The following is a 26731-nucleotide window of genomic DNA, read 5'->3' as shown; positions in this document are numbered from 1 at the left end:
AAAAGGGGGGGGGGTTGCGATATAGTATATCTTCATCTTGTCCAATTGTAAATAGTACTAGCAGTCTTTGGAGACCTCAAGTTGTCTGCACTTGATGAACCAGACACTCACGGGTGAAAACCACTATGTCAAAAGTTCCAACTGGGGTAGAAATACAGATGATCATGCAGATGGAAATACGAAAAAGCATGTGCACTTCTGCTAAACGGACCATAGCCCAGGCCTGGAAGACCCCCGCGTGGCCTTTCAAGGGGTGAAGTCACGTATGACCGCTTTGATGCTCCATGGCCAGATGTCTAGCATTGTGAATGACTCACATCCAAGATTTCTCAAAGTCTGGGAACTTTAGATTTCCTATGAGCTTCCCTCTTTTTAAATAGACTTGTTCAGGCCTTCTCTGACTGCTTCAGGCGGCATATCAGAGGAGTCAGTCCCCCCCCACCCCTTCCTTTCCTAGACTGACTTTCCCTTACTCCCTTCTACCTTTCTGTTTTTTCTTTTCTCTCGTTCTTAGACCCGGTTCACACTGGGGCGACTCGTCAGGCGACGCAGCCGCCTGACAAGTCGCGTCCCATTCTAGTGAATAGAACCGTTCTAATAGGAGCGACGCAAGTCGCTCTGACTTAGAAAAAGGTTCTTGTACGACTTCGGGGCGATTTGCATTGACTTCTAAACAGAAGTCATTTTGCAAGTCGCCTTGGAAGTCGTCTTCAGGTCGCCTGGCTGAGTCGCCCCCGAAGTCGTGCCGCCCCTGTGTGAACCGGCTCTTACAGATGTCATCCCTTGGGGTTGGTCTTAGGTGTTGAGCCACCCTGGGATTCTGAGTAGGCCATGGCGCACAGCCTTTTTCTCCCTTTCCCGCCCCCCCCACCATTTCGCATTGAATTATCCTTTAATATCATCCCAATTGCATGAAGGTTTAACTAGGTTGTTCTACGTGCAGGGCCGATCCTAGGGTCAAAGGCGCCTGGGTGCAGAAATATTTCTGGCGCCCCTACATGGGTGTGATCATTTTACTAACTCCTCCCCTTTACAAACATTTATATGGCAAAGACTCAACCACAGAGATGCTCCCCCATGAAGTCTACATTACCCTGGGATCCTTATATGATCTCTTAACAACAAACAAAATACTGGAAGAGAAGCAGAGTACTTTATTGGGACCTGGAGGGGGGCCTCTCTGAAGGATACAGAGAAGGCTTCTGTTAGAAAGACCCCCAGATATGATACAGGAGATGGTCAGAGACTGCAGACAATAGTACAGAAGATGGTCCATTAGACCCCTTTCACACTGGAGGGGTGCGCTTGTGGGACGTCCAAAAAAAAAAGTCCTGCGATAAGGACGCCGTCCGGTCCAATCCGGATACAAACACAGGATGGGAGACCCAATATAGATACCAGCCCAGGAGACGCTCATGGGGCCCCTACTGGTCCCGGGGCCCTCAGAAAAAAACGTTTTAACTGCCTCGCTATTATCAGCAAATGTTTCCGATCACAACTAGAATGCACGTCAAATAACAAAGAAGCAATGATCTCCACACACTTTTTCATATGATTGCCGAATAAAGAGCAGATACACCAAAAAGGAAAAAAAAAAAAAAAAAAAAAAAAAGTCCTGCAAGTAGCTTCTTTGAGGCACTTTCGTGTGTGTGTATACACATCGGCGCCCCCACCTCTGCAGGCACCCTGCCTAGGATCGGCTTTGTCTGCGTGTATTCCTTTTGGATCCTTCTGTAATACCCGATCATGCTTTAGCCCCTTTAGCAGTTCTTTTGACCTCATGGCTTTTGCTCGGATATAGTATGCATTGTCCAATGGGGGGGGGGGGGGGGGTGTCTTTCCAAATCATGTCCAATCAATTTACCGAATATATACCAGAGGTGGACTCCAATCAAGGTGTAGAAACATCTCAGCAAAGATAAAGAGAAAAGAGATGCACAGGATCTTAAAAAAAAAATCAAGTGTTGTTGCAACATGTGTGAAAAATTAAAACAATTTCCCCGGGCATGAAGTGGTTAAAAAAACAATAGCCGTCGTTACATTATTTATTCAACAAATTACTATATAAATTGTTATAATCTACATACCATGTTGATCCAGATATCCCAGCAATGTAAGTAACGGCACCTAAAAGGTTGAGTTCGGCCAGTTTGGAAATTGTTCCCAGAAAACCAATCATGGCACGGAGTCCACCCCCCGATCCCAAGACCGCGATTACAGGAGGGTCAAAATGCTTTAGAAAAAAATAAAAATAAAATGTATAATGAAATACTTATCACTGTTACAGATTGAGTATGTATGTGACGGTGGTAATACATTAATAACAAAATCAAAACTGAATACAAGGGATGAATCATCTGTGTGGATCTCTCAGTGTGGGGGGGGGGCTTTAAGGGGTTAAATCAACAGTGAAGCTGCAGCCATGTCGTCTCCATCTAGAAGCCTCCACTTCTTTAATGCATTTCACTACAAAGGGCCTGGTCACAAAGGGTTAGGTTGGGGTAAGTTTTTTTTTTTTTTTAGTAAGCCATTTGTGCATTAAGTGGTAGTTTCTGGATGGAGATATCACTGTTGCCATACCATCATATACCTGGTGGAGGCTAGAACATTGTGGAGGCCTCTTTCACCTCCTGCCCTACACTACTGAAGCTGGAGGCATGGAGTGGGAGAAGTACCAGGAGTAGCTGGCTGGTGGTGTCTTCTCCCACGGCAGGGAGAGCTGGAAGTTGCAGTCCTCAGGACAAGATGCCGAGGTAGCAGTGGTAAGTGGGGTCCCCCAGGGTTCTGTCTTGGGACCAATTCTATTCAATTTATTCATAAAATTATATAGAAAACGGGATAACTGGAGAAGGGCAACCAAACTGATAAGAGGCATGGAGGAGCTCAGCTATGAGGAAAGATTAGAGGAACTGAATTTATTTTCTCTTGAGAAGAGGAGAATAAGGGGGGATATGATCAACATGTACAAATATATAAGGGGTCCATATAGTGAACTTGGTGTTGAGTTATTCACTTTACGGTCATCACTGAGGACAAGGGGGCGCTCTTTACATCTGGAGGAAAAGAGATTTCACCTCCAAACACGGAAAGGTTTCTTCACAGTAAGAGCTGTGAAAATGTGGAACAGACTCCCTCCAGAGGTGGTTCTGGCCAGATCAGTAGATTGCTATAAGAAAGGCCTGGATTCTTTCCTAAATGTACAGAATATAACTGAGTACTAAGATTTGTAGGTATAGTTGATCCGGGGAAAATCCGATTGCCTCTCGGGGGATCAGGAAGGAATTTTTCCCCTGCGGTAGCAAATTGGATCATCGCTCTGTTTTTTTTGCCTTCCTCTGGATCAACTGTGGGTATAGAATTGGGTGTATGGGATTGTACGATATTTTATTTCTTATGGTTGAACCTGATGGACTTGTGTCTTTTTTCAATCTGACTAACTATGTAACTATAAATAGCTCAATCTCAGTTTTTGCAGATGACACAAAGCGAAGCACGGCAAGAACTTCACATCAGGATATGGACATTTTACAGAAAGACCTGAATAAAATAATGAGGTGGGCAACTACATGGCTACAAAAGAGGTTTAATGTGGAGAAATGTAAAGTGATGCCCTTGGGGGCAAAACACGCGTAGCACTACCCCCGAAGGAGCTGCTGGTTTGTTTTGGGTGGCATGTTACCTCATGGCTCCTCCGCTGTCTTAGGGGTAAATGGTGTGTATAGCAGTAACAGAATGTCCACAACAGGTGTCTTTTCTGTGCCCTTTATTACCCAGCCGGGTAAAAACAATACATTTGTGGTGAAAGGTAGAATTGAAAGGAGAGCAGCAGATTTAGGCGTAGTATTGGGAAACAGTCCTGCTCCCACGTGTAGGGCCCCTTTCACATTAAAGCGTTTTTCATGCGGTACAGCGCTAAAAATAGCTCTGCTATACCGCATGAAAAAAAAGAGATTTTTAATACAGCTTACCTGTAAAATCTTTTTCTTGGAGTACATCACGGGACACAGAGCGGCATTCATTACTATATGGGTTATATGGAGTACCTTCAGGTGTAGACACTGGCAATCTCAAACAGGAAATGCCCCTCCCTATATAACCCCCTCCCATAGGAGGAGTACCTCAGTTTTGTAGCAAGCAGTATGCCTCCCAAAATGGTCCTCAAAAAAGAGGGGTGGGAGCTCTGTGTCCCGTGATGTACTCCAAGAAAAAGATTTTACAGGTAAGCTGTATTAAAAATCTCTTTTTCTTTATCGTACATCACGGGACACAGAGCGGCATTCATTACTATATGGGATGTCCCAAAGCAATGCTTACAATGAGGGGAGGGAGAACATCTCCAAGACAAAAGGATTTAATTTAGAGATATACTCAAATCATAATAAATCCAACTTAGTTGAGAAAAATAATTTTAAATTTTAAATTTAACTCAAAAAAGAGGAGCCCCCGGAATCCGAGGGTCTCAAACTGCAGCCTGCAGCACTGCCTGCCCGAAGGCAGTATCAGTATTCCTTCTTACGTCCAACTTGTAGAATTTTGTAAACGTGTGGACAGAAGACCAGGTTGCCGCCTTGCAAACTTGAGCCATAGAGATCTGGTGGTGTGCTGCCCAGGAGGCGCCCATGGCTCTAGTAGAATGAGCCTTTAATGATACTGGAGGAGGCAACCCTTTCAAGCCGTAGGCCTGAGTGATTAATTGCTTAATCCACCTAGAAATGGTGGACTTTGCAGCTGCCTGCCCCTTCTTGGGCCCATCCGATAGAATGAACAGCACATCTGTTTTCCGGATCTTCTTTGTAGCTTTAAGATAGGCCTTCATGGCCCTGACAATATCCAAGGTATGCAGCAACCCTTCCTTTCTGGAAGTAGGTTTAGGGAAGAAGGATGGTAGTACCAAATCCTGGTTCAAATGAAAACTGGATATGACCTTCGGAAGGAAGGAAGGATGAGGGCGGAGAACGACCCTGTCCTTATGAAAAACAAGATATGGTTCCTTACAGGATAAGGCCGCTAGCTCCGAAACTCTTCTTGCGGAAACTATGGCGACCAAAAATACTAACTTCCTTGTCAGTAGAACCAAAGGAATTTCAGCCAACGGCTCAAACGGTTGTTTCTGTAAACTTGACAGAACAAGATTTAAATCCCACGGACAAAGCGGGGATTTAACTGGAGGTCTAATACGTAAGACCCCTTGAAGGAAGGTCTTAACCAGCGAGTGGGTGGCCAGCGGCCGCTGAAACCACACTGACAGAGCAGAAATCTGTCCTTTGATTGTGCTTAATGCCAATCCTTTATCCACTCCTAGCTGGAGAAAACTTAATACTCTATCGATGGTAAATTTGCGAGAAAGCCATCGCTTGGACTCACACCAGCCTACATAGGCCTTCCAGACCCTGTAATAAATCACCCTAGAGACCGGTTTCCTGGCTCTGATTAGGGTAGAGACTACTTTCTGAGACAGACCTCTACCCCTGAGAATCAGGGATTCAGCTTCCAGGCCGTCAAATTTAGATGCCGTAAGGCAGGGTGGAGGATCGGACCTTGCGATAGCAGGTCTGGCCGTAGAGGAAGAGTCCAAGGGTCTCCCACTACCATCTTTAGGATGAGTGAGTACCATGCCCTTCTGGGCCATGCTGGAGCTACCAGGATGACTGGTATGTGTTCCACCCGGATCCTGCGCAGCAGGCGGGGTAGTAACTGGAGCGGGGGAAACGCATAAAGAAGTTTGAACTGATGCCAAGGGCAAACCAACGCATCGGTTCCGCAGGCCATCGGATCCCTTGAGCGGGATATGAACCTGTCTAGTTTCTTGTTGAGTCTCGATGCCATGATATCCACGTCCGGCACTCCCCATCTTTGGCAGAGTGCTTGAAAGACTTGTGGATGCAGAGACCATTCCCCCGGCCATAGAGTCTGGCGGCTTAAGAAGTCCGCCTGAAAGTTGTCCACTCCTGGAATGAATATTGCCGATATGCAGGGCCCATGCGCCTCTGCCCATAGGAGAATCAAGCTCACCTCTCTCTGAGCGGCTTGACTCCTGGTTCCCCCTTGGTGATTTATGTATGCCACGGCCGTGGCATTGTCTGATTGAATTCTCACCGGGAACCCCTGCAATTTTGACGTCCAAGCCCTGAGGGCTAGTCGAGCAGCTCTGAGCTCCAAGATGTTGATGGGCAACTGCTTCTCTGGCTTTGCCCAAGTACCTTGGCGAGTGCAACCATCCAAAATTGCTCCCCAGCCCGTCAGGCTGGCATCTGTGGTCACTATCTTCCAAGCCACTGGGCTGAAAGACTTCCCCTTCAGTAGATTCTGAGGGTCTAACCACCAACACAGACTTTGTCGGACTCTTGATAAGAGCGGCAACGGGATATCCAAGGCCTGTGGCCTTCTGCTCCATGCTGACAGGATGGCTGCCTGTAGGATGCGAGTGCTTAGAACCAGTAGGATTAATTCCTTGATGGCTTTTACCTTCCTCAGAGGTAGGAACACTCCTTGTTGTTCTGTGTCTAATCTCATGCCGAGATATTCCAACTGCCTTGTGGGCTGGAAAGCTGACTTTTCTCGATTTAGGACCCAGCCGAACCTCTCGAGGTATTGGACCGTGAGGGCCACTGCTCGCTCCAAGCCGGGAGACGAGTGGTCTATGACTAGGAGGTCGTCCAGGTATGCTAGGATCGTGACCCCTTGGATCCTTAGCTTGGCTAGGATCGGAGCTAGGACCTTCGTGAACACCCGGGGGGCCGTAGCCAACCCGAAGGGAAGCGCCACGAATTGGAAGTGACGCGAAGCCACCATGAAGCGTAGATATCTTTGATGTGGCTGATAAATTGGAACATGAAGGTAGGCATCCTTTATGTCTATGGACGCCATGAAGTCGTCCTTCTGGAGTGTGGCAGCTGCTGACCGCACGGATTCCATCCGAAATGAGCGGATCTTTAGATATGCATTTACCATCTTTAGGTCCAAAATTGGCCTGACATCTCCATTGGATTTTGGGATGATGAATAGGTTGGAGTAGAAACCCAGCCCCTGTTCCAGGACTGGTACCTCTACTATTACTTCCTGGGAAAGTAGATGATCTAATGCCGATCTTAATGCGGCTCCCTTTTCCGGATCGTTTGGAATCCTCGACTTCTGGAAATGAGGAGGAGGAAACCTTAGGAAATCTAATTTGTAGCCTGTGGCCACGGAAGACCGTACCCACTCGTCGGGAATGCTGGCTTCCCAAATCTCTGAAAAGAGTCGCAGCCTTCCCCCCACCTTCGTGGGTGGGGGCGCCCCTTCATAAGGTTGGCTTGGGGGCTGGTTTTGCTGGTTTGCGAAACCACTGCCTTTTGCCTCTAACAGCCTGTCCTTGTGATTTGCTGTTGAAGCCGAAGTTTGCTTTTGCAGGAGGCCGTCGATACTGCTTGGCATTAGAGGGCCCCTGCCCAGGGGAATACTGTCGTTTAAACGCAGGCCCCTGAACCTTCTTCTTAGTTGGCAAGAGAGTACTCTTGCCGTTTGAAATGGTCTGAATGTATTTATCTAGGTCTTCTCCGAAGAGTCGTCCTCCATGGAAGGGGAACCCTACCAGGAGCTTCTTGCATGGGGGCTCAGCCTCCCAGCTTTTTAACCATAAGAGTCTTCTCATATGGATAAGGGATAACGATAAACGTGACGCTTGCTGGATAGAATCCTTGATTGCGTCTACCGTAAAACATATGGCCTTAGGGACATCCGAAAATTCTTCTGCCTGCTGGGCAGGAATAAGTTTAAGCATCTGCTTAAATTGATCCGATAATGCTTGAGCGACCCCAATCGCAGCCACAGCTGGCTGTACTACTGCCCCTGCAGTAGTGAAGGAGTTCTTAAGTAGTGCTTCCAAGCGCTTATCAACTGGATCCTTGAACACCTGTATGTTTTCTACAGGGCATGTTAACGATTTGTTAACACATGAGATGGCTGCGTCCACTGCAGGAGTAGCCCATCTTTTGGAAAATTTTTCTTCCATAGGATATAGGACAGAGAACTTCTTAGGTGGTAAGAAGATCTTATCTGGCTTGTTCCAATCTTGGAACAAAACTCCCTCTAATAGAGGATGGATCGGAAACACAGCATTGCTTTGAGGCGCCCTCAGTGAGCCCAAAGCTGAAACCGTCGATACCTGGAGATCTGGTACTGGCAAGTTGAATGCCCTATGGACCAAGTCCGACAATCCTTGAATCCACCAGCTCTCCCTCAGGGAGACTGCCCCAGACTCCTCTGTATCCGGATCCTCGATCCCTGAACCTACTTGGTCCTTGTCCAAGAGGTCGTCCAATTCCCCTGAGGAAAGGACCTCCTCTTCTGAGGGTCCGCGCTCGGGCGACGGAGATCTATTCCGCTTACTGCCCCGCATAGCTGCGGCTATCATTTTACCCATGCTTTTCTGCATCTCTTTTAAAGAGGTGAGTAATACCTCCTCCGTGACCATCTTAGGGTTGGACTGACCCGCGTCAGCTCCAGCCCCAGATCCCGATGGCCCCAAGGCTCCCTGTGGGGAAAGCAGCGGCATAGCTTTGTCCGAGACCTCAGACTCTCTGGGGGAATCCCCACCTCTTGTACCCTTGTTTTTTGATGCCATGGTACAATACCGAGGTACACCTGCTACTTATTGGTACCTGGGACTTATAAATAGTTAAATGCCCAAACACCTGTTTGGGGGATAAAAAAAATGCTTCCTCTCCCCTAGATGACACTTTTTTTTTTTTTTTTTTTTTTTTTTTTTCAAATCTAGGAAAGAAAAAACATTCTGTCCCCCTGAGTAGTATTGCAAGAAAAACTATGAGATGGAAAAGAAACAGCCTATTCCTAGGCTTGAAAACAGTCTTTCTGAAGACTGCAATATTCTTTCTGGCCACTGTGTGTCCTCGGCGCCCCGTGCTTGCCGTTCTGGTCTTTCCTCCTCAGTTCCAAAGTATTGAATGAGCTATATGGAACAAACAAGGAAGGGCCGCCCCTTCCTTAAGCCACTGACCCGCCCTTCCCCCCCAGCAATCTCAAACAGGAAATGCCCCTCCCGACAGGGGGGGGGTGGGGTTGGGAGGAAGGGACCTCTCTGCTCCAGCAAACTGCAGCCTGCAGCCTGGAACCATGAGGAGGTCAGCGTTTTGCCTGCTTTGCAGGCCGTGAGGAGGAAGACTGAATGGAGCATCGCCTGGAGGCTTGCAGGTAAGCACAGCTCTCTGACACACACATATACTTTTATATCACACAGGCCCCACTCAATGCTTTTCCAACACTACAAGGGAGGTCACATCTTATGGGGAATAATACATATAGAGCCATCCTATCTTTATGATATGTGACTAGTTTGCCAGATGCAGTGCATAACTTTAGGCATGTCCCCTGTGACCCCCCAGAAAAAACCTGCTAAGAACCAAGTTCCGCAAGTTTTCCCCTCACTTACCTGCTCCATGCCGCAGGACTTTGCCAAGCAAGAGGCCCAATCTTCCCCCATCTCGGTGGGGATGTCTAGACCTTCAGGCCCTGGGTTCCTATGAAGGATCCACTGTCCTGGGCCCATATAGCACTCTGGCAACAGAAACATTAGGCACCCAAAGGTTTCTAAGTTCTGGGCCCAGGGTCCAGCTCTCTAAAAAGAAAAGCATTATGGGCTATACCCCAAGGGTTTGGGGTCCGGTTACTGACCACTTTAGCGCTGAGGCTTTTTTGGACAGAACCGGTTAGCTCACCTAATCCCAAGGATGTGGAGGCAAGCTAAACCATGACTAACACCTAAGACACTGGCGGAAAAACTGAGGTACTCCTCCTATGGGAGGGGGTTATATAGGGAGGGGCATTTCCTGTTTGAGATTGCCAGTGTCTACACCTGAAGGTACTCCATATAACCCATATAGTAATGAATGCCGCTCTGTGTCCCGTGATGTACGATAAAGAAAATCATGCCCTGCAGGCTTCAATGTGAAAGCCCGAAGGCTTTTACATTGAAGCGGTGCGGTAGCAGGAGCGCTCCAAAAGTCCTGCTAGCCGCATCTTTGGAGCGGTATAGGAGCGGTGTGTTTACCGCTCCTATACCACGCTTTCCCATTGAAATCAATGGGAAACCGCGGTATTAACCCTTTTTCGGCCGCTAGCGGGAGTTAAAACCTCACCGCTAGCGCCCGAATATCGCGGTAAATACGACAGAATAGCGGCGCTACAAATAGCGTGGCTATACCATAACCGCGGCTCCACCGCCCAATGTGAAAGCAGCCTAACACTTCTTCCGCCACTCCAGCCAGAGTGGGTGTAGTGTACCCGGACAGGCCTCTCTCACTGACCTGGCAGCCGGAGTATCACTCGGACCTTTAGGGAAAAGTCTCTGCCACAGACCCTCTCTGTGATTACGGAGATGATCCTCCTTGGTAGAATTACGCCTGGATCTCCTTCAGGTAGTTTTGAGGTACCGACTGATAGGTGACCAGCCTCTCAGTGTCCGGATACCTTGATCCCCGGTGGTTTGTCGAGACCCTATTGGATCGCCAGCCTCTCATTGGCTCTCCTCAGATGGACTCCCCACCAAACCGCTAACTCGCTTGGGATCTTCAAGATCGGGGACCCAGTCGACTACCGGGCTCCCAGCCACAGCTCAAATGTTCCCGACCAATATGGTCCCGGAACCAGGAACACCGTGTGGCACGCGCACCCCGGCCTGGTAGGCCATAACGATACAGTCACCCTAAAGGTGGGTGCTGCACTCGAAGAAGAAAACCCAGACCAAATGGTGTCTGTCTCATAAATACCCTCCCCCAGCATGCACAGCGAGGAAACTCCCTCCCGATTGGCTGCTAGGGAAGAGCACCCAAACCTCGACTCCACTGCTGCCACCTATTGCTCTGGGGTAGGAACAGCACCCCAGAAGCAACAGAATGAGCCAACAGCACAGCCAAGCTACACACATAAATGCAAACTACTCACTGGGGGGCAAAATGAAGGATGGAGAAGATCTGGGGGTCCTAGTAGATGACAGATTGAGCACAGCATGCAAAACCAAGCTGCAGCTACCAAAGCCAGAATATTGGCTTGCATAAAAGGGGATATATTCCAGAGATAAACGATAATCCTACCACTTTATAAAACTCTGGTTAGGTCGCATCTGGAGTATTCTGTCCAGTTCTGGTCACCAATCCTCAGAAGGGAAGTGCTGGAACTAGAGAGAGTCCAAAGAAAGGCTACAAAGCCAATGAGGGGACTGGAGGACCTCAATTATGAGGAAAGACTGCAAACACTAAATGTATTCTCGCTGGAGAAAAGACGCTTGAGGGGAGATATGATAGCGATTTACAAATCCCTCAATGGTGATCCCAGTATTGGAAAAAACCTTCAGTCGCAGGGGGGTGCAAGAGGACACGGGGCCACCCAATGAGATTGGAGAAGAGGTTTAACCTTAAACTGTGCAGGGGAGTTTTTCACTGTCAGGGCAATAAGGATGTGGAACGCTCTCCCACAATTGGTGGCGGCTGCGGGGAGTATGGATATTTAAGAGACTCTTGGCTATGCATCTTAAAATGGGACACAACATACGGGGATATTGGAAATTTTAGACAACTAGGTGTGTGCGTGTGTACAGTTGATGGAATGAACCACATCAGTATGTAGGGGGGCCATGGATGGTACCATGCCACTATGTAGGGGGTACAGTAGAGGTTTGGAATGCCCCATTTCTCAGTGACATCAGAGTAGGGTGGGGGAGGAGATGGAGGTCTCTCCCTGGTGCTAGAGGAGGAAGTACACAGGACATACATTGACCTGATGCGTCTCATCTCCAGCGCACAATTCGTGGAAATCCTCATCCCATCCTCTCCACACTTTGCACCCCCCCCCCCCCCCCGAGTCTCCACCTCCTGGGCACCACCATCTTTCCAGCTCCCCCTATAGGAACGAATGGGGGTTGGACTTTGGGTAAACATGGCGGCTCATCCCAGCCAGGTATCCTGGCCTTCCTGGCAGCCAGAGCAGACACCAGAGAGGCGTCGCCCTCTCCAGCAGGTGTCACCTGGATGCGTCGGCACCCCCATAGCGATGCCACTGCAATTAACTCTCAGTACACATGGCACAAGCTGAAGACAATTCAGCAACTTCAGCACGTGGCACATCCATTTATATAGGCTGCTGGGCGCCAAGTGTGCATGCCAATTGCCATGTGCATGCTGAGCCATCACAGCACATCTGGTATTGCCCTTTCGCCCAGGAGTATGAGCAGCAGTGCCATGAGCATGCGCACAAGCACAAGGCCTTACTAGTCTAACGCCCCTGAGAATTGGGTTTACCTTACACATACTGTTGATTGAATAAAATAATTTGGAAAAGTGGAGATCGGAGTGCGGCTCTCATTCATATAATCCTTGCAATGGTGAGGGAAGGTGGGGTTCTTTGTGCCGGCACCCCCATGTGTCTGTGGACAGGTGGGGGAGGAGCGGGTCTGGAGTGGTGCTCCGGGGTTTGAGGTCAATTTACACTGCCGCTTGTTCAAAGTCAAGATTACAAGACAAATAAAGATTTTTACCTCTCCAACAGTCATGTTCAAGGATGAAAGCGTCTCCTTTACTTTTCTCTTCCTGGCCTTGACAGATTTCGTTTCCCCTTCTGATCTGTAAAGAAAAAATTTTTAACAGAACAGTTAAAACCTCTTCAAAAAAAAAAAAAAAAAATATATATATATAATAAATAATAATACTAATAATTATTATTAATAGGCACTTCCACCCCAGGACAATTTTCAGCCTTCAAAGCTGTCGCACACTGACTGACAATTGCGCGGTCATGCAGCGCTGTACCCAAATGTATATATCTTTATCACACAACATGAGCTTTCTTTTGGTGGTATTCGATCACTAGGGATGGGCGAACAATTCGGCCCAAACTTTCGTTGTTCGGCGAACAAATGGGTCGTTCGATCGTTTGTTTGCCCCCCCCCCCCCCCCCCCCCCGAACTGACCACAATGCATTGTGGCGCTGAACAGGGCAAAGTAATGTCAGAGTCACTACAGGACACGTCATCAGGACTGCGCACTAGTCTCTGCTTGGGTTATGGAGGATGATACATACAAACCCTTTTTAACCACGCAAGGACCGCCACACGGCGATAGACGTCAACTGAATGGCACGGCTGGGCATACAGGTTTGTCCCCTTTAAGATGCGAGCCGTGTGTCGCGCGCACGCCAGAGCTCCGTGACCCCGATTGCTGCCAGTGTCCCACGATCGGGCCCCGATTGGGGAGAGGTCAGTGTAAACAAACATCTCCCCGTTCTTCCTAGTGACACTGATCGTCTGTTCCCTGTCATCGGAAACAGCGATCAGTGACGTGTCACACCAAACCACGCCCCCTAACAGTTAGAATCAACTCCCTAGGACACACTTAACCCCCTTCAGCGCCCCCTACAGGTTAACCCCTTCACTTCTATTTTTACAGTAATCATTGCATTTTTATAGCAGTGATCGCTGTAAAAATGACAATGGTCCCAAAAAGCGTCCGCCATAATGTCGCAGTCAAGAGATAGAGATGAGATTATATATATATATATATATATATATATATATATATATATATATATATATATATATATATATATATATAGTATTTATTATCGTAAAAAGTAAAAAAATATTGCATTTTTTTCCAAAATTGTCGCTCTATTTTTGTTTATAGCGCAAAAAATAAAAACCACAGAGGTGATCAAATACCACCAAAAGAAAGCTCTATTTGTGGGAAAAAAGGATGCCAATTTTGTTTGGGAGCCACGTCGCACGACCGCGCAATTGTCAGTTAAAGCGACGCAGTGCCGAATCGCAAAAAAGTGGCCCGGTCTTTGACCAGCAAAATGGTCCTGGGCTGAAGTGGTTAAGTAAAATTATATATATCTATAAATAAATAAATAAAATAAATAGAACATCTCCAGATTGGAAGCCCTTTTATTTTTGGATCGGATCACTTCAAATACATTTTCTGCAAATAGTCAGAGAATACATTTTTGGAGATCCGGGATAAGAGACCCCTTGTGGCCAACATCGCCCAACTCCGGAGGCGCCATCTGCATTAGGTCTACAAAAGGGAACAGGGAATAGAAGACAAACACTATAATAAAATACAAAAATCAGTAAAAAAGGACTTTACTTACCCATCCACAGCGTCAGCATTTTCCTGTGAGAATACAAAAGACATTGTGAGTGATGTTCAGAAGCAAATCGGTGATGTAATATCTACAGTGGAACCTCGGTTAAAGAGTAACTTGGTTTGAGAGCGTTTTGATTTGTGAGCAACTTTTTTTTTTTTTCCCCAATTTTGACTCGGTTTGCGAGTGTTGACTCGCAAGACGAGCAGAATTCAAGCTAAATAGGCCTGCAGTACCGGGGCACAGGAGCCAAGAAAATACCTAATTTGGCCTGAGGTACGGGGGCACAGAAGCCAAGAAAATACCTAATTTGGCCTGAGGTACGGGGGCACAGAAGCCAAGAAAATACCTAATTTGGCCTGAGGTACGGGGGCACAGAAGCCAAGGAGAGCATAAAATAGGTCTGCAGTACCTCATTTGGCCTGAGGTACGGGGGCACAGGAGCAAAGGAGAGCATAAAATAGGTCTGCAGTACCTCATTTGGCCTGAGGTATGGGGGCACAGGAGCCAAGAAAAGACCTCATTTGGCCTGAGGTACGGGGGCACAGGAGCCGAGAAAAGACCTCATTTGGCCTGAGGTATGGGGGCACAGGAGCCGAGAAAATACCTCATTTGGCCTGAGGTATGGGGGCACAGGAGCCAAGAAAAGACCTCATTTGGCCTGAGGTACAGGGGCACAGAAGCCAAGGAGAACATAAAATAGGTCTCCAGTACCTCATTTGGCCTGAAAACGCACAAAACGAGCCGAAGTGTCCTAGTGCCTTTTCGGCCGTTTCCGAGGCTCTCTCTGGCGCCCCCCCCCCCCACCACCTTTGGCTGCATTCGGTATTGCATTCTATTGAAGTCAATGCTGAACAAATTATTTTAGTTTCCATTGACTTCAATGGGGAATCTCGCTTTGATATGCGAGTACTTTGGATTACGAGCATTCTCCTGGAACGGATTATACTCGTAATCCGAGGCTCAAGTGCGTCTCTCTCCAGAAATAAAATGAAAAGTTCTGGAGGATGTTTCACAGTTTCACGCTTATGTAGGTCGGCTTTTGTTCCAAAAAATGAAAACTTCTCCTGGCCCCCCGGACAACGTCATTGGTTTCTAAATGCTTTAGAAAGAGCTAAACTAGTTGAGGTCATCATGTCCTCCAATCAGTGTGGAATTTTCAGCGCCGTCGCACTTTGAATGACAATTGCAACACTGTACCCAAATTAAATTGACGTAATTTTCTTCCCACAAATAGAGCTTTTATTTGGTGGTTTTTATTTATTTATTTATTTTTATGCAAAAAGTTTTTCTTCGTTTGTCCTAAAATTTTGTTTTCTCTTTCACCGATGGGCACTGATATGTAGAATTGATGGGCACCGACTCCCCTATCGGCGCGAAACGAGGAATGCCATTTACCGGCACTTCCTGGTTCACACGATGATCAGCTGTGATTGGTCCCAGCTGATCACATGGTAAGAAGCCTCTGACAGAGGCTTCGCACCACTATCGGAGATCGCCGCGCCGGCATGTTATCCTGCTGGGCGTCATGACGCGGCCTAGGGTGACCACGTGTCCCAGATTGCCTGGGACAGTCCCGCATTTTGCAGATCTGTCCCAGACACCTTTATTTCAGGACAATACAGTGTCCCGGAATGAAACTGTCACAGCCACCCCCCCCCCCCCCCCCCCCGGGGCCAGTCTGATGCCCCCAAAAAAGGCCGCCACATCACCGCTTTACTCACTGACAGTACTTGCCCTGGCCGGGAATGCCTGGAGGAGCACAATCCCCGCCCCCTGCTTGTTATTGGAGAAATCATAAATCCCGCCTCTTGTGTCCAATCACTGTGCTGTGATTCGTTACAGCACAAGCTGATTTTTGGGAAGGGGGGGTGTCCCTGAATGGTAGTTTGGAAATGTGGTCACCCTACTGGGGCCCAGTCAGGATAACAGAAGCACTTCCTGGCCGCTAATCTGCTATAGGCCAGGCGGGAAGTGGTTAAAGAATGGGATGCGATTCTATAGGTTGCACTCTGTGGAGCGTTTCTTTCTTATGATCCACACCAAATGTGTATATTGGAGACACTCGGCATCTTTTGGTGATAATCATATAAAAGATTTGACAGTCATTTCATTTTAGAAGCTATAGGCAACGCAGCAATTTAAGTCAAATAGTACAGCAGAACCTCGGATTACGAGAATAATCCGTTCCAGGAGAATGCTCGTAATCCAAAGCACTCGCATATCAAAGCGAGTTTCCCCATTGAAGTCAATGGGAACTAAAATAATGTGTTCCACATTGACTTCTATGGCATGCAATACCGCATGCGGCCAGAGGTGGGGGGGGGGCGCCGGAGAGACTCGGAAATACTCGGAGATCGTTCAGCTGGCCTCGGTAACCCCCGGAACGGAGTATTTCTGAACGGCTCCAGCGCCCCGCACCTCTGGCCAAATGCAATACTGTACACCGTTGTGGCTTGAATCCTGCGAGACAACACTCACAGACCAGGTCAGGATTAAAAAAATAAAAAATTGCATTAGGTCCCCCCAAAATTCATACCAGTCCCTTATCTGAGCATGCTGCCTGGCAGGTCAAGAAAGAGGGGAGGTGCCCTTCTCCTGAATCATACCAGACCACATGCCCTGGTATTTGGGGGGTCCTCACTCACTTTGTCATTGTACCCCCCCCCCCCCTTACAACTCATACCAGACCCAAAAGGCCCGATATGGATTGTGGGGGAAACTTCCCCCCCCCCTTTTTTTTACATCCACCTGGTTCTGACTCCACAATTCCCGATCGCTAGATTGGTCCCCGTATTTAACGGTTTGTCTCACGCACTTATATCGACAGAATGGCACGGGAAGGCAAAGCAACGTGTATATACACGTTGCTTTGAATCTGCCGCCTAGTGGGTACTCGCCCACTGCGGTCTCCGTCACCGTGCCCGCGGGACTTGCGGACTCTATGTCCGCCGGTGTCCCACAATCGTAAGACACTTTCCCTGACTTAGTTGGGGTAGGCGGTATACTTTGGTGGGGGTGGGTCAGCCACGCCCTGTGACCTTTGACCTCTGGGAACCCGCCTTCTGACCTTTGGGGGGAGGTCCCTGTTCCAATTCCTGAGTCCTAGCCATATTCTTCAATGGGAAACCCTAACCCAAGAGCTGCAGAACGGGGAGATGCCTATGTAAACAAGGCATTTCCCTGTTCTGCCTGGTGACACAACACCGATTGTCTGCTCCCTGTCTTCGGGAGCAGTGATCACTGCCATGTCACAGGTAGCCCATACCCCTAACAGTTAGAATCACTCCCTAGGACACACTTAACCCCTTCCCTGCCAGGGTCATTTATACAGCAACCAGTGCATTTTTATAGCTCTGATCGCTGTAAAAATGACAATGGTCCCAAAATAGTGTCAAAAGTGTCCGCTGCATTGACACAGTTACGAAATAATAATAATAAAAAAAAAAATGATATATATATATATATATAATAAAAAAAGAATGCCATAAAACTATCCCCTATTTTGTAGACGCTATAACTTTTGCTCAAACCAATCAAGAAACGCTTATTGTGATTTTTTTTTACTAAAAATATGTAGAAGAATACGTATCGGCCTAAACTGAGGAAAAAAATAAATATATATTTTTATATATTTTTTGGGGGATATTTATTACAGCAAAAAAATTGCTTTTTTTTTCAAAATTGTCGCTCTATTTTTGTTTATAGCGCAAAAAATAAAAACCGCAGAGGTGATCAAATACCACCAAAAGAAAGCTCTATTTGTGGGGGAAAAAAGGACGCCAATTTTGTTTGGGAGCCACGTCGCACGACCGCGCAATTGTCTGTTAAAGCGACAAAGTGCTGAATCGTAAAAAGCGGCCTCGTCATTGGGCAGCCGAATGGCCCGGGGCTTAAGTGGTTAACGCAACACATCCAAACAAGTTCAAGGTTTTTATTACAGAATCCAGACCAGTCCTGGATGCAGTTTGATTGGCTGCTACGAGTTCTTGTTGCTGGGTTTTTATGAAATGATTGGGTATCACACTGATGGAAATAGAAAGTCACTCACCTCATTGGCCGCCATTGGAGATGAAGGTCGGTCACCGCTGATCTCCCAACGTGGAAATCTGATAAAAACAAGACCCAGCAGTAAGACTATTGAAGAGGATTATCTCCGATATACAGAAGACAGGATGGAGATGGGCAGGGCCGGGACAAGAGGTGGGCAAGAGGGAGGCGGCTGCCCTGGGCACCATGTGAGGTGGGGGAGGGGGCACCACAAGAAGTTGGGAAGGGGGGGGAGCAGGAGATGAGATGTATTCTAGGAGGGCAGATTTGGGGAGGTGTACTAGGAGTGGGATAGGATTTGTGCTAGGAAGGGGGATTTGGGGGAGGGGGTGTTTGTACTATACAGTAAAACCTTGGTTTGCAAGCAGAATTTGTTCCAAAAGCACTTGTATATCAAAGCATTTTTTTTTTTTTTTTTTTTTTTTTTTAACAGGGTATAAAATAAAAGAGGCGCCTCCAAGTGTAGCAATAAGTTGCTAAATGTTGTCCCTTCATTAACCACTTAAGGACCGCCTCCTGCAGATATACATCAGCAGAATGGCACGGCTGGGTACATCCACGTACCTCAACGTCCTCTTTAAGTGCCCAGCCACGCGCCCCGGTCCGAAGCTTTGTGACCGCGGCCTCCGCAGACCCGATCAGTGTTGGAGTCCCGCGATCGGTCCCCGGAGCCAAGAACGGGCAGAGGTGAGTGTAAACAAACCTTCCCCGTTCTTCACTGTGGTGCTGTCATCAATCGTGTGATCCCTGATATAGGGAAACACGATCAATGACGTCACACATCCAGCCCCGCCCCCTACAGTTAGAAACACACATGAGGTTACACATAACTCCTGAACTGCAATTGTCATTTTCACAGTAATCAGAGCATTTTTATAGCATTTTTTGCTGTGAAAATGACAATGGTCCCAAAAATGTGTCAAAATTGTCCGATGTGTCTGCTATAATGTCGCAGTCACGAAACAAATCGCTGATCGCAGCCATTAGTAGTAAAAAAAATAAATAAAAAATTTCTCCTATTTTGTAAACGCTACAAATTTTGCGCAAACCAAACCGATAAACGATTATTGTGATTTTTTTTACCAAAAATAGGTAGAAGAATACGTATCGGCCTAAACTGAGGAAACTTTTTTTTATATATATATATATATATATATATATATATATATATATATATATATATATATATATATATATATATATATATATATATATATATTTTTTTTTTTTGGGGATATTTATTATAGCAAAAAGTAAAAAATATAATTTTTTTTCAAAAATTGTCGCTCTATTTTTGTTTATAGCGCAAAAAATAGAAACCGCAGAGGTGATCAAATACCACCAAAAGAAAGCTCTATTTGTGGGGAAAAAACGGACGCCAATTTTGTTTGGGAGCCACGCCGCACGACCGCGCAATTGTCAGTTAAAGCCACGCAGTGCCGAATCGCAAAAACTGGCCAGGTCTTTTACCTGCCTAAAGGTCCGGGTCTTAAGTGGTTAAATGTAACCATATTGCTACACTTAGAGGCTCCTCTCTTCTCTTTTATACTCAGTTGTGACATGACGTTACTCTTATATCAAGACATCGCTTGTATATCAAGGCAAAATGTATTTAAAGATTTTGCTTGTTTTTCAAAAACGCTCTCAAACCAAAGTTTTATTGTACAAGTAATATGGTAGAGGGGTGATTTTTTTTTATTTTAATTTTTTTTTTTGGGGGGGGGGGGCATTTTTGCTAGGGAGGAGTTGTCCTTGAAGGGGGAATTTGAAGGATAGAGGATTTGTGCTAGAAGTTTTTTTTTTTTTGGGGGGGGGGGGGGATTTGTGCTGGGGCATATGGGGAGAGAGGATATGAGTTGGGGGGGGGGGGATATGTGCTGGGGCATATGGGGAGAGAGGATATGAGTTGGGGGGGGGATGTGCTGGGGCATATGGGGAGAGAGGATATGAGTTGGGGGGGGATTTGTGCTGGGGCATATGGGGAGAGAGGATATGAGTTGGGGGGGGGAATTTGTGCTGGGGCACATCGGGAGAGAGGATATGAGTTGGGGGGGGGGGATTTGTGCTGGGGCATATGGGGAGAGAGGATATGAGTTGGGGGGGTATGTGCTGGGGCATATGGGGAGAGAGGATATGAGTTGGGGGGGGGGTATGTGCTGGGGCATATGGGGAGAGAGGATATGAGTTGGGGGGGGGGTATGTGCTGGGGCATATGGGGAGAGAGGATATGAGTTGGGGGGGGGGTATGTGCTGGGGCATATGGGGAGAGAGGATATGAGTTGGGGGGGGGATATGTGCTGGGGCATATGGGGAGAGAGGATATGAGTTGGGGGGGGGGGGGTATGTGCTGGGGCATATGGGGAGAGAGGATATGAGTTGGGGGGGGGGGTATGTGCTGGGGCATATGGGGAGAGAGGATATGAGTTGGGGGGGGGGATATGTGCTGGGGCATATGGGGAGAGAGGATATGAGTTGGGGGGGGGGGGGTATGTGCTGGGGCATATGGGGAGAGAGGATATGAGTTGGGGGGGGGGTATGTGCTGGGGCATATGGGGAGAGAGGATATGAGTTGGGGGGGGGTATGTGCTGGGGCATATGGGGAGAGAGGATATGAGTTGTGGGGGGGGTTGTGGGCACATATTTGTATTGGGAGAAGGGGGAATTTATGCTTAAGAGGGAGAGTATGCAGATAAGGGCTCACTTTTTTTTTGGGGGGGGGGGGGTTTTCATTGACATTTAATGCCCATAAATCTTGGGGGGGGGGGGGTTCAATTTGGCATGCTCGCCTCGGGCTCTAGATGATACAAGAAATGAGATGGTAGAAGTGCGGTTGGGGAGGTTCATTAGAACATGTGGAGTTTTCATCATTGGGTGGGATCATCATTGGGGGGGATCCCAGACACCACCAAGGGTGTTTGTTTTGTACCAGTCTGGTTTTGTTCAATGCACCTTATTGGAACATTCCAGATCCATAGAGGGCGCAGGAGCGCCGCCCCTCTCTTCCACACCGCCATTGAATACAATACATAGATTTGTGCATTGCATGAATCTGTATTTTCTCTGCCGCCCACTATTCAGATGGCCGGCCCCCTGGTGAGCGCCGGCCATCTGAATAACGGCAGCTGGTTGGCTGTGGAAGTGCCTATCAGGGCCAGCGACTCTGATAGGCTTTCCGTTTACAGCCTGAGGGCTGTAATCGGCTTCCAAATAGTTAACCAGGGGGGACGCACTCCCCCGGCTAACGTTCCCTGGCTAACACTGACAGGCGTCTAAGCCAATCAGGTTCACCGGTTCTGGTTACCGGTAACCTGATTGGCTGAAGCATCATCGAGGGCGGGAGAAGACATGGAGGGACGGTCGGCGGAAGCAGGATGGCTGACCCCAGAAAGGTAAGTTTGGGGGGGGGGCATTTTACAGGGCACAGTGGCGACAATTGATGGGCACGGTGACTGCGTTTGATGGGCACAGTGGCTGCGTTTGATGGCATGCCACAGTGGCTGCGTTTGATGGCCTGCCACAGTGGCGACAGTTGATGGCCTGCCACAGTGGCAACAGTTGATGGCCTGCCACAGTGGCTGCGCTTGATGGCATGCCACAGTGACTGCGTTTGATGGGCACAGTGGCTGTGTTTAATGGGCACAGTGGCTGCGCTTGATGGCATGCCACAGTGGCTGCGTTTGATGGGCACAGTGAGGCTGCAATTGTTAATTCTACCTCCTCATTTCCATGCTGGAATAGTAGAGCCCCCGCTGCACAGACCCCCCTCAGATGGAAGCTCTGCAGATCTCATAGACCCCAATACTGAGGTGGGGCCCCTACTTCCCTCTCCATCACACCATTCACAGACAACAATGTCCCCGACTTCACTCTGTGAATGGGGAAAATTCCACCTCCCAGGATCATCTCTTCTTCATTATTATTACATTTTCACACAAGATATTAAACTCTGGTTAAGAAATAAACAAGCCCCTCCCCTCTGGGTGATCGATGTAGATGGCAAGGATCGGAGCAAACTTGCTGGCAGAGTCTTACCTTGTGTTGGGAAATGTCAGTGTGCAAATCAGACTGGGAGGGACTTCCCTTATCAAGCAGCTGATGAACTCGCTGGGTTTTAATGAAAATTGCTGAGTGATTAACCCTTTGGTAGCATCTCATCATTAACCATTTGGCTGGCCGAAGACCAGAGCACTTTTTGCGATTCGGCACTGCGTGGCTTTAACCGACAATTGCGCGGTCGTGCGACTTGGCTCCCAAACAAAATTGGCGTCCTTTTTCCCCCACAAATAGAGCTTTCTTTTGGTGGTATTTGATCACCTCTGCGGTTTTTATTTTTTGCGCTATAAACAAAAATAGAGCGACAATTTTGAAAAAAATGAATATTTTTTACTATAATAAGTATCCCCCAAAAATATATATATAAAAAAAAAAAAATCCTCAGTTTAGGCCGATACGTATTCTTCTACTTATTTTTGGTAAAAAAAAAATTGTCAATAAGCGTTTATCGATTGGTTTGCGCAAAAGTTATAGCGCCTACAAAATAGGGGATAGTTTTATGGCATTTTTATTAATATATTTTTTTTACTAGTAATGGCGGCGATCAGCGATTTTTATCGTGACTGCGACATTATGGCGGACACTTCAGACAATTTTGACACTATTTTGGGACCATTGTCATTTATACAGCGATCAGTGCTATAAAAAATGTACTGATTACTGTACAAATGACACTTGCAGGGAAGGGGTTAACCAGTAGGGGGCGCTGAAGGGGTTAAGTGTGTCCTAGGGAGTGATTCTAACTGTTAGGGGGCGTGACTTGCCGTGACGTGTCACTGATCGCTGTTCCCGATGACAGGACATGTCACTAGGAAGAACGGGGAGAGGTTGGGGCAGATCCACAAAAGAATTACGCCAGCGTATCTCTTGATACGCCACGTAATTTCAAATTTCCCGCGTCGTATCTTTGTTTTGTATCTACAAAACAAGATACGACTGCATCTTGGATCGATCCGACAGGCGTACGTCTTAGTACGCCATCGGATCTTAGGTGCATTTTTTCGGCGGCCGCTAGGTGGCGTTTCCGTCGAATTCCGCGTTGAGTATTCAAATTAGCTTGTTACGGCGATCCACGAACGTACGTCCGGCCGGCGCATTTTTTTACATCGTTTGCGTTCGGCTTTTTCCGGCGTATAGTTACCTCTGCTATTATGAGGCGTACTCAATTTTAAGTATGGCCGTCGTTCCCGCATCGCCTTTTGAATTGTTTACGTCGTTTGCTTAAGTCGTTCGTGAATAGGGATTTGCGTAGAATGACGTCACCGTCGTAAGCATTGGCTTGTTCCGGTTTATTTTTGAGCATGCGCACTGGGATACTCCCACATGCGCCGTTAAAAAAAAAACGTTGTTTACGTCGGGTCACGATGTATTTACATAAAACACACCCACATCTAATCCATTTGAATTCCGCGCCCTTACGCCGCCAAAGATACACTACGCCGCCATAACTTACGGCGCAAATTCTTTGAGGATTCGAAAAATAAAAAATAAGTTACGGCGGCGTAGTGTATCTTAGATACGTGTGGAATAATACAGCGCTGGTCTCTGGAATCTATTATTAGTGATGTGATATCTAATAATGAAAAAACGTAATTTAGCTGCCGCAGCAAAAATATGTCAAATAAACATAAGGTAAAATAAAAATAGATGTAAGCTGCGCTGCTTGTGAAATAATTATGTCTATATCAATGTGAACATAATTTGATGTCAGCAATTAAATGCCATAGTGGTGAATTCACATATAAACAAAACAAAAATGATGTGCTCAATGTGCAAATAATACAAAGAAAATTGAAACAAGTGCACTTCAAAGTGAATGATAGTCCATAAAGCCGTGATGATCAGCTGCAACTCTTATGGAAATCCTAGGTTAATCACAGATGCACCCATATTGGCCCAGATTCAAGAAGCTATTGCGCCCGCGCAACCATAGGTTGCGCGGCGCAATAGCTGTTTTGCTCCCGCGTAGCGAATGCCCCTGATTCAGGAACATCGCTACGCGGACTGCAGCCTAGGATGTGACAGACATAAGCCTCCTTATGCCTTCATATCTCAGGCTGCATTCTTGCGTTGGCCGCTAGGGGGCGCGGCCATTGTGATCGGCGTATAGTATGCAAATTGCATACTACCACCGATTCACAAAAGTTGCGCGGGCCCTGCGCATGCAAGGTACGGAGTTTCCGTACGGCGACTTTAGCGCAAGGTTGCTCCTGCTATAGCAGGGGCAACCAGTGCTAAAGTATAGCTGCGCTTCCCGCTCGTGAAATTTAAATTTCACGTCGTTTACGTAAGTGATTCGTGAATGGCGCTGGACGCCATTCACGTTCACTTACAAGCAAATGACGTCCTTGCGACGTCATTTGCCGCAATGCACGTCGGGAAAGTTTCCCGACGGAGCATGCGCTGTTCGCTCGGCGCGGGAGCGCGCCTAATTTAAATGATTCCCGCCCCCGGCGGGATCATTTACATTAGGCAGCCTTACGCCCGGCTATTTAGCATATCGCCCGCGCAATTTACGGAGCTACTGCTCCGTGAATCGCGGGCATATCAAAATATTTGCGTGGGCGTAGAGCAAAAATCGTTGCCCTTTGCCCACGCAAATATTGCGCGGATCTACTTGAATCTGGGCCATTGTGTTCAAAAAGTAATCTAGGAAATAGTGTCAGACAGCAGAAAGCAGGCACCTCCACCTCTAGTAAATAATCTGCTTACCGACTAAACAGATCAAAACCGCATGTGGCTCAATGCCAAGCTCTTTTCCACTGCTCCACTGATATGTTCCTCCACACAGGATATGTATTTGGTGATGGTTAGCTAAGTCACACCGCATATATTCATGACCCGGGAGTGAAACAAAAATACCAACATGGAGCAGTATTGCAAGATAAACAATTTAATAGCATGGAACGAAAATGCACTCACATATCCAATGTTGTATAGTAGCGTGGTAATAAGTAGTGTTGAGCAGAATACGCCATATTCGATTTCGCGATATATCTTGAATATATAGTCGAATATTCGAGATATATTCGCTAAATTCGAATATTCGTGATATTTTATCGAAATGAAATGATTGCGAATTTTCGCTATTGCGAATGCGAAAATAATTGCGAATTTTCGATAACTGCGGTAGGAGCACTCTGATTGGCTCAGAATATTCGTGATATTTTACAATACAAAATAATTGCGAATATTCGGCAAATGCGGAAGGAGCACTCTGATTGGCTCAGAATATTCGTGATATTTTACAATACAAAATAATTGCGAATATTCGGCAAATGCAGAAGGAGCACTCTGATTGGCTCAGAATATTCGTGATATTTTACAATAGAAAATAATTGCGAATATTCGGCAAATGCGGAAGGAGCACTCTGATTGGCTCAGAATATTCTTGATATTTTACAATAGAAAATAAAAAGTGTTTTGCATTGGTGGTGATTCTTTACTCTATCCATCTGTCACAGCCGTTTGTCAATCAAACACCTTGAAGATTGAACACGTTCATGCTGCATGCTTTGGACTTTTTTTCACTTCACATATCAAAGACATTTTTATGAAAGATTATTTTTCTATTATTGGGACTATATTTCTTTATATATTTGTTTCACTGTGTATTTCACAAGTTATTTGCGCTTGCTTATTTTATAATTTGCCCACATGTCTTGTCACTAGACATATTTTTTATTCTTGTAGAGCGACTCCATTTTCTGTCTTGTATTAATTTATGTTGTATAACATTTTTGAGTTGCTGCTGTATTCTCCCCTTTTTTTAAGGTATGCGCAATTTTTTCCTTCTTACAAAAAAAAATAATATCAAACATACAAATATTCATAACAGAAACATACACAAAGCCCCCCCCTTTTGCATCAGAGACAATCAGAGTTCTCCTACCACAGTTATCGAAAATTCGCAATCATTTTCGCATTCGCATTAGCGAAAATTCGCAATTTTTTTTTTTTATATTCGGCAACATAAAAGGATCGCCTCAGCTTAGCTACTCGGCCCAGGGTCTCTAATCATACCAGCAATGCTTTTAGACGTCGATAGGATGTGATCTGTTTTAAAAATAAAATTGAAAAAATGCGAATATTCGGAATTGCGAATATTCATTGTGAAATTCGAAATATATCGCGAATACTCGAATATGCCATATTCGAGCCGAATATTCGCAATACAAATATTCGTGAGCAACACTAGTAATAAGTATAAGCCGGCCGGCTCGAATGTTATGGAATAGGAATAGGGCTATTAGAATAGTATGGAATAGGGCTTTCCCAGTGACGTAGCACAGTGTGCGTCAGAGGGGGGGCGGAGTCACGTGACGCGTGGCCCGCCTCCCCTATAAAAGAAATGTCAAGCTCTGGAGCGTCATTCGCGGAGCTGTGCTCTGAATGGACGGATCTGCTCATCGCTGGACCAATCGTGGGCGAGAACACCCGTACACCCGTCGCTAGAGAACTAACCCGCCCCGGGATACAAGACAACGAGGGATCA

At 46.8% G+C, this 26731-nt stretch overlaps 1 protein-coding gene across 1 annotated transcript in view; it reads right to left on the bottom strand.

Annotated features, from left to right (window-relative positions):
- LOC120924719 (cytosolic phospholipase A2 gamma-like) overlaps positions 1-22280 on the bottom strand; it is an 83847-nt gene extending 61567 nt beyond the window's left edge. The window contains exons 1-5 of the mRNA XM_040335735.1: positions 22216-22280; positions 18185-18242; positions 14140-14162; positions 12527-12611; positions 2088-2233 (exon numbers count right to left, since the gene is read on the bottom strand). Of these exons, the coding sequence (XP_040191669.1) occupies positions 2088-2233; positions 12527-12611; positions 14140-14162; positions 18185-18199 (269 nt within the window). The 5' untranslated portion in view covers positions 18200-18242; positions 22216-22280. The remainder of the gene's footprint in view (positions 1-2087; positions 2234-12526; positions 12612-14139; positions 14163-18184; positions 18243-22215) is intronic.
- Between the last annotated feature and the right edge of the window lie 4451 nt (positions 22281-26731).

The sequence above is a fragment of the Rana temporaria genome, chromosome 1, assembly GCF_905171775.1.
Source record: "Rana temporaria chromosome 1, aRanTem1.1, whole genome shotgun sequence".
Taxonomy (NCBI): Eukaryota; Metazoa; Chordata; class Amphibia; order Anura; family Ranidae; genus Rana; species Rana temporaria.
Note: the sequence above shows the minus strand (reverse complement) of the source record. Positions and strands in the feature narration are given on the sequence as shown.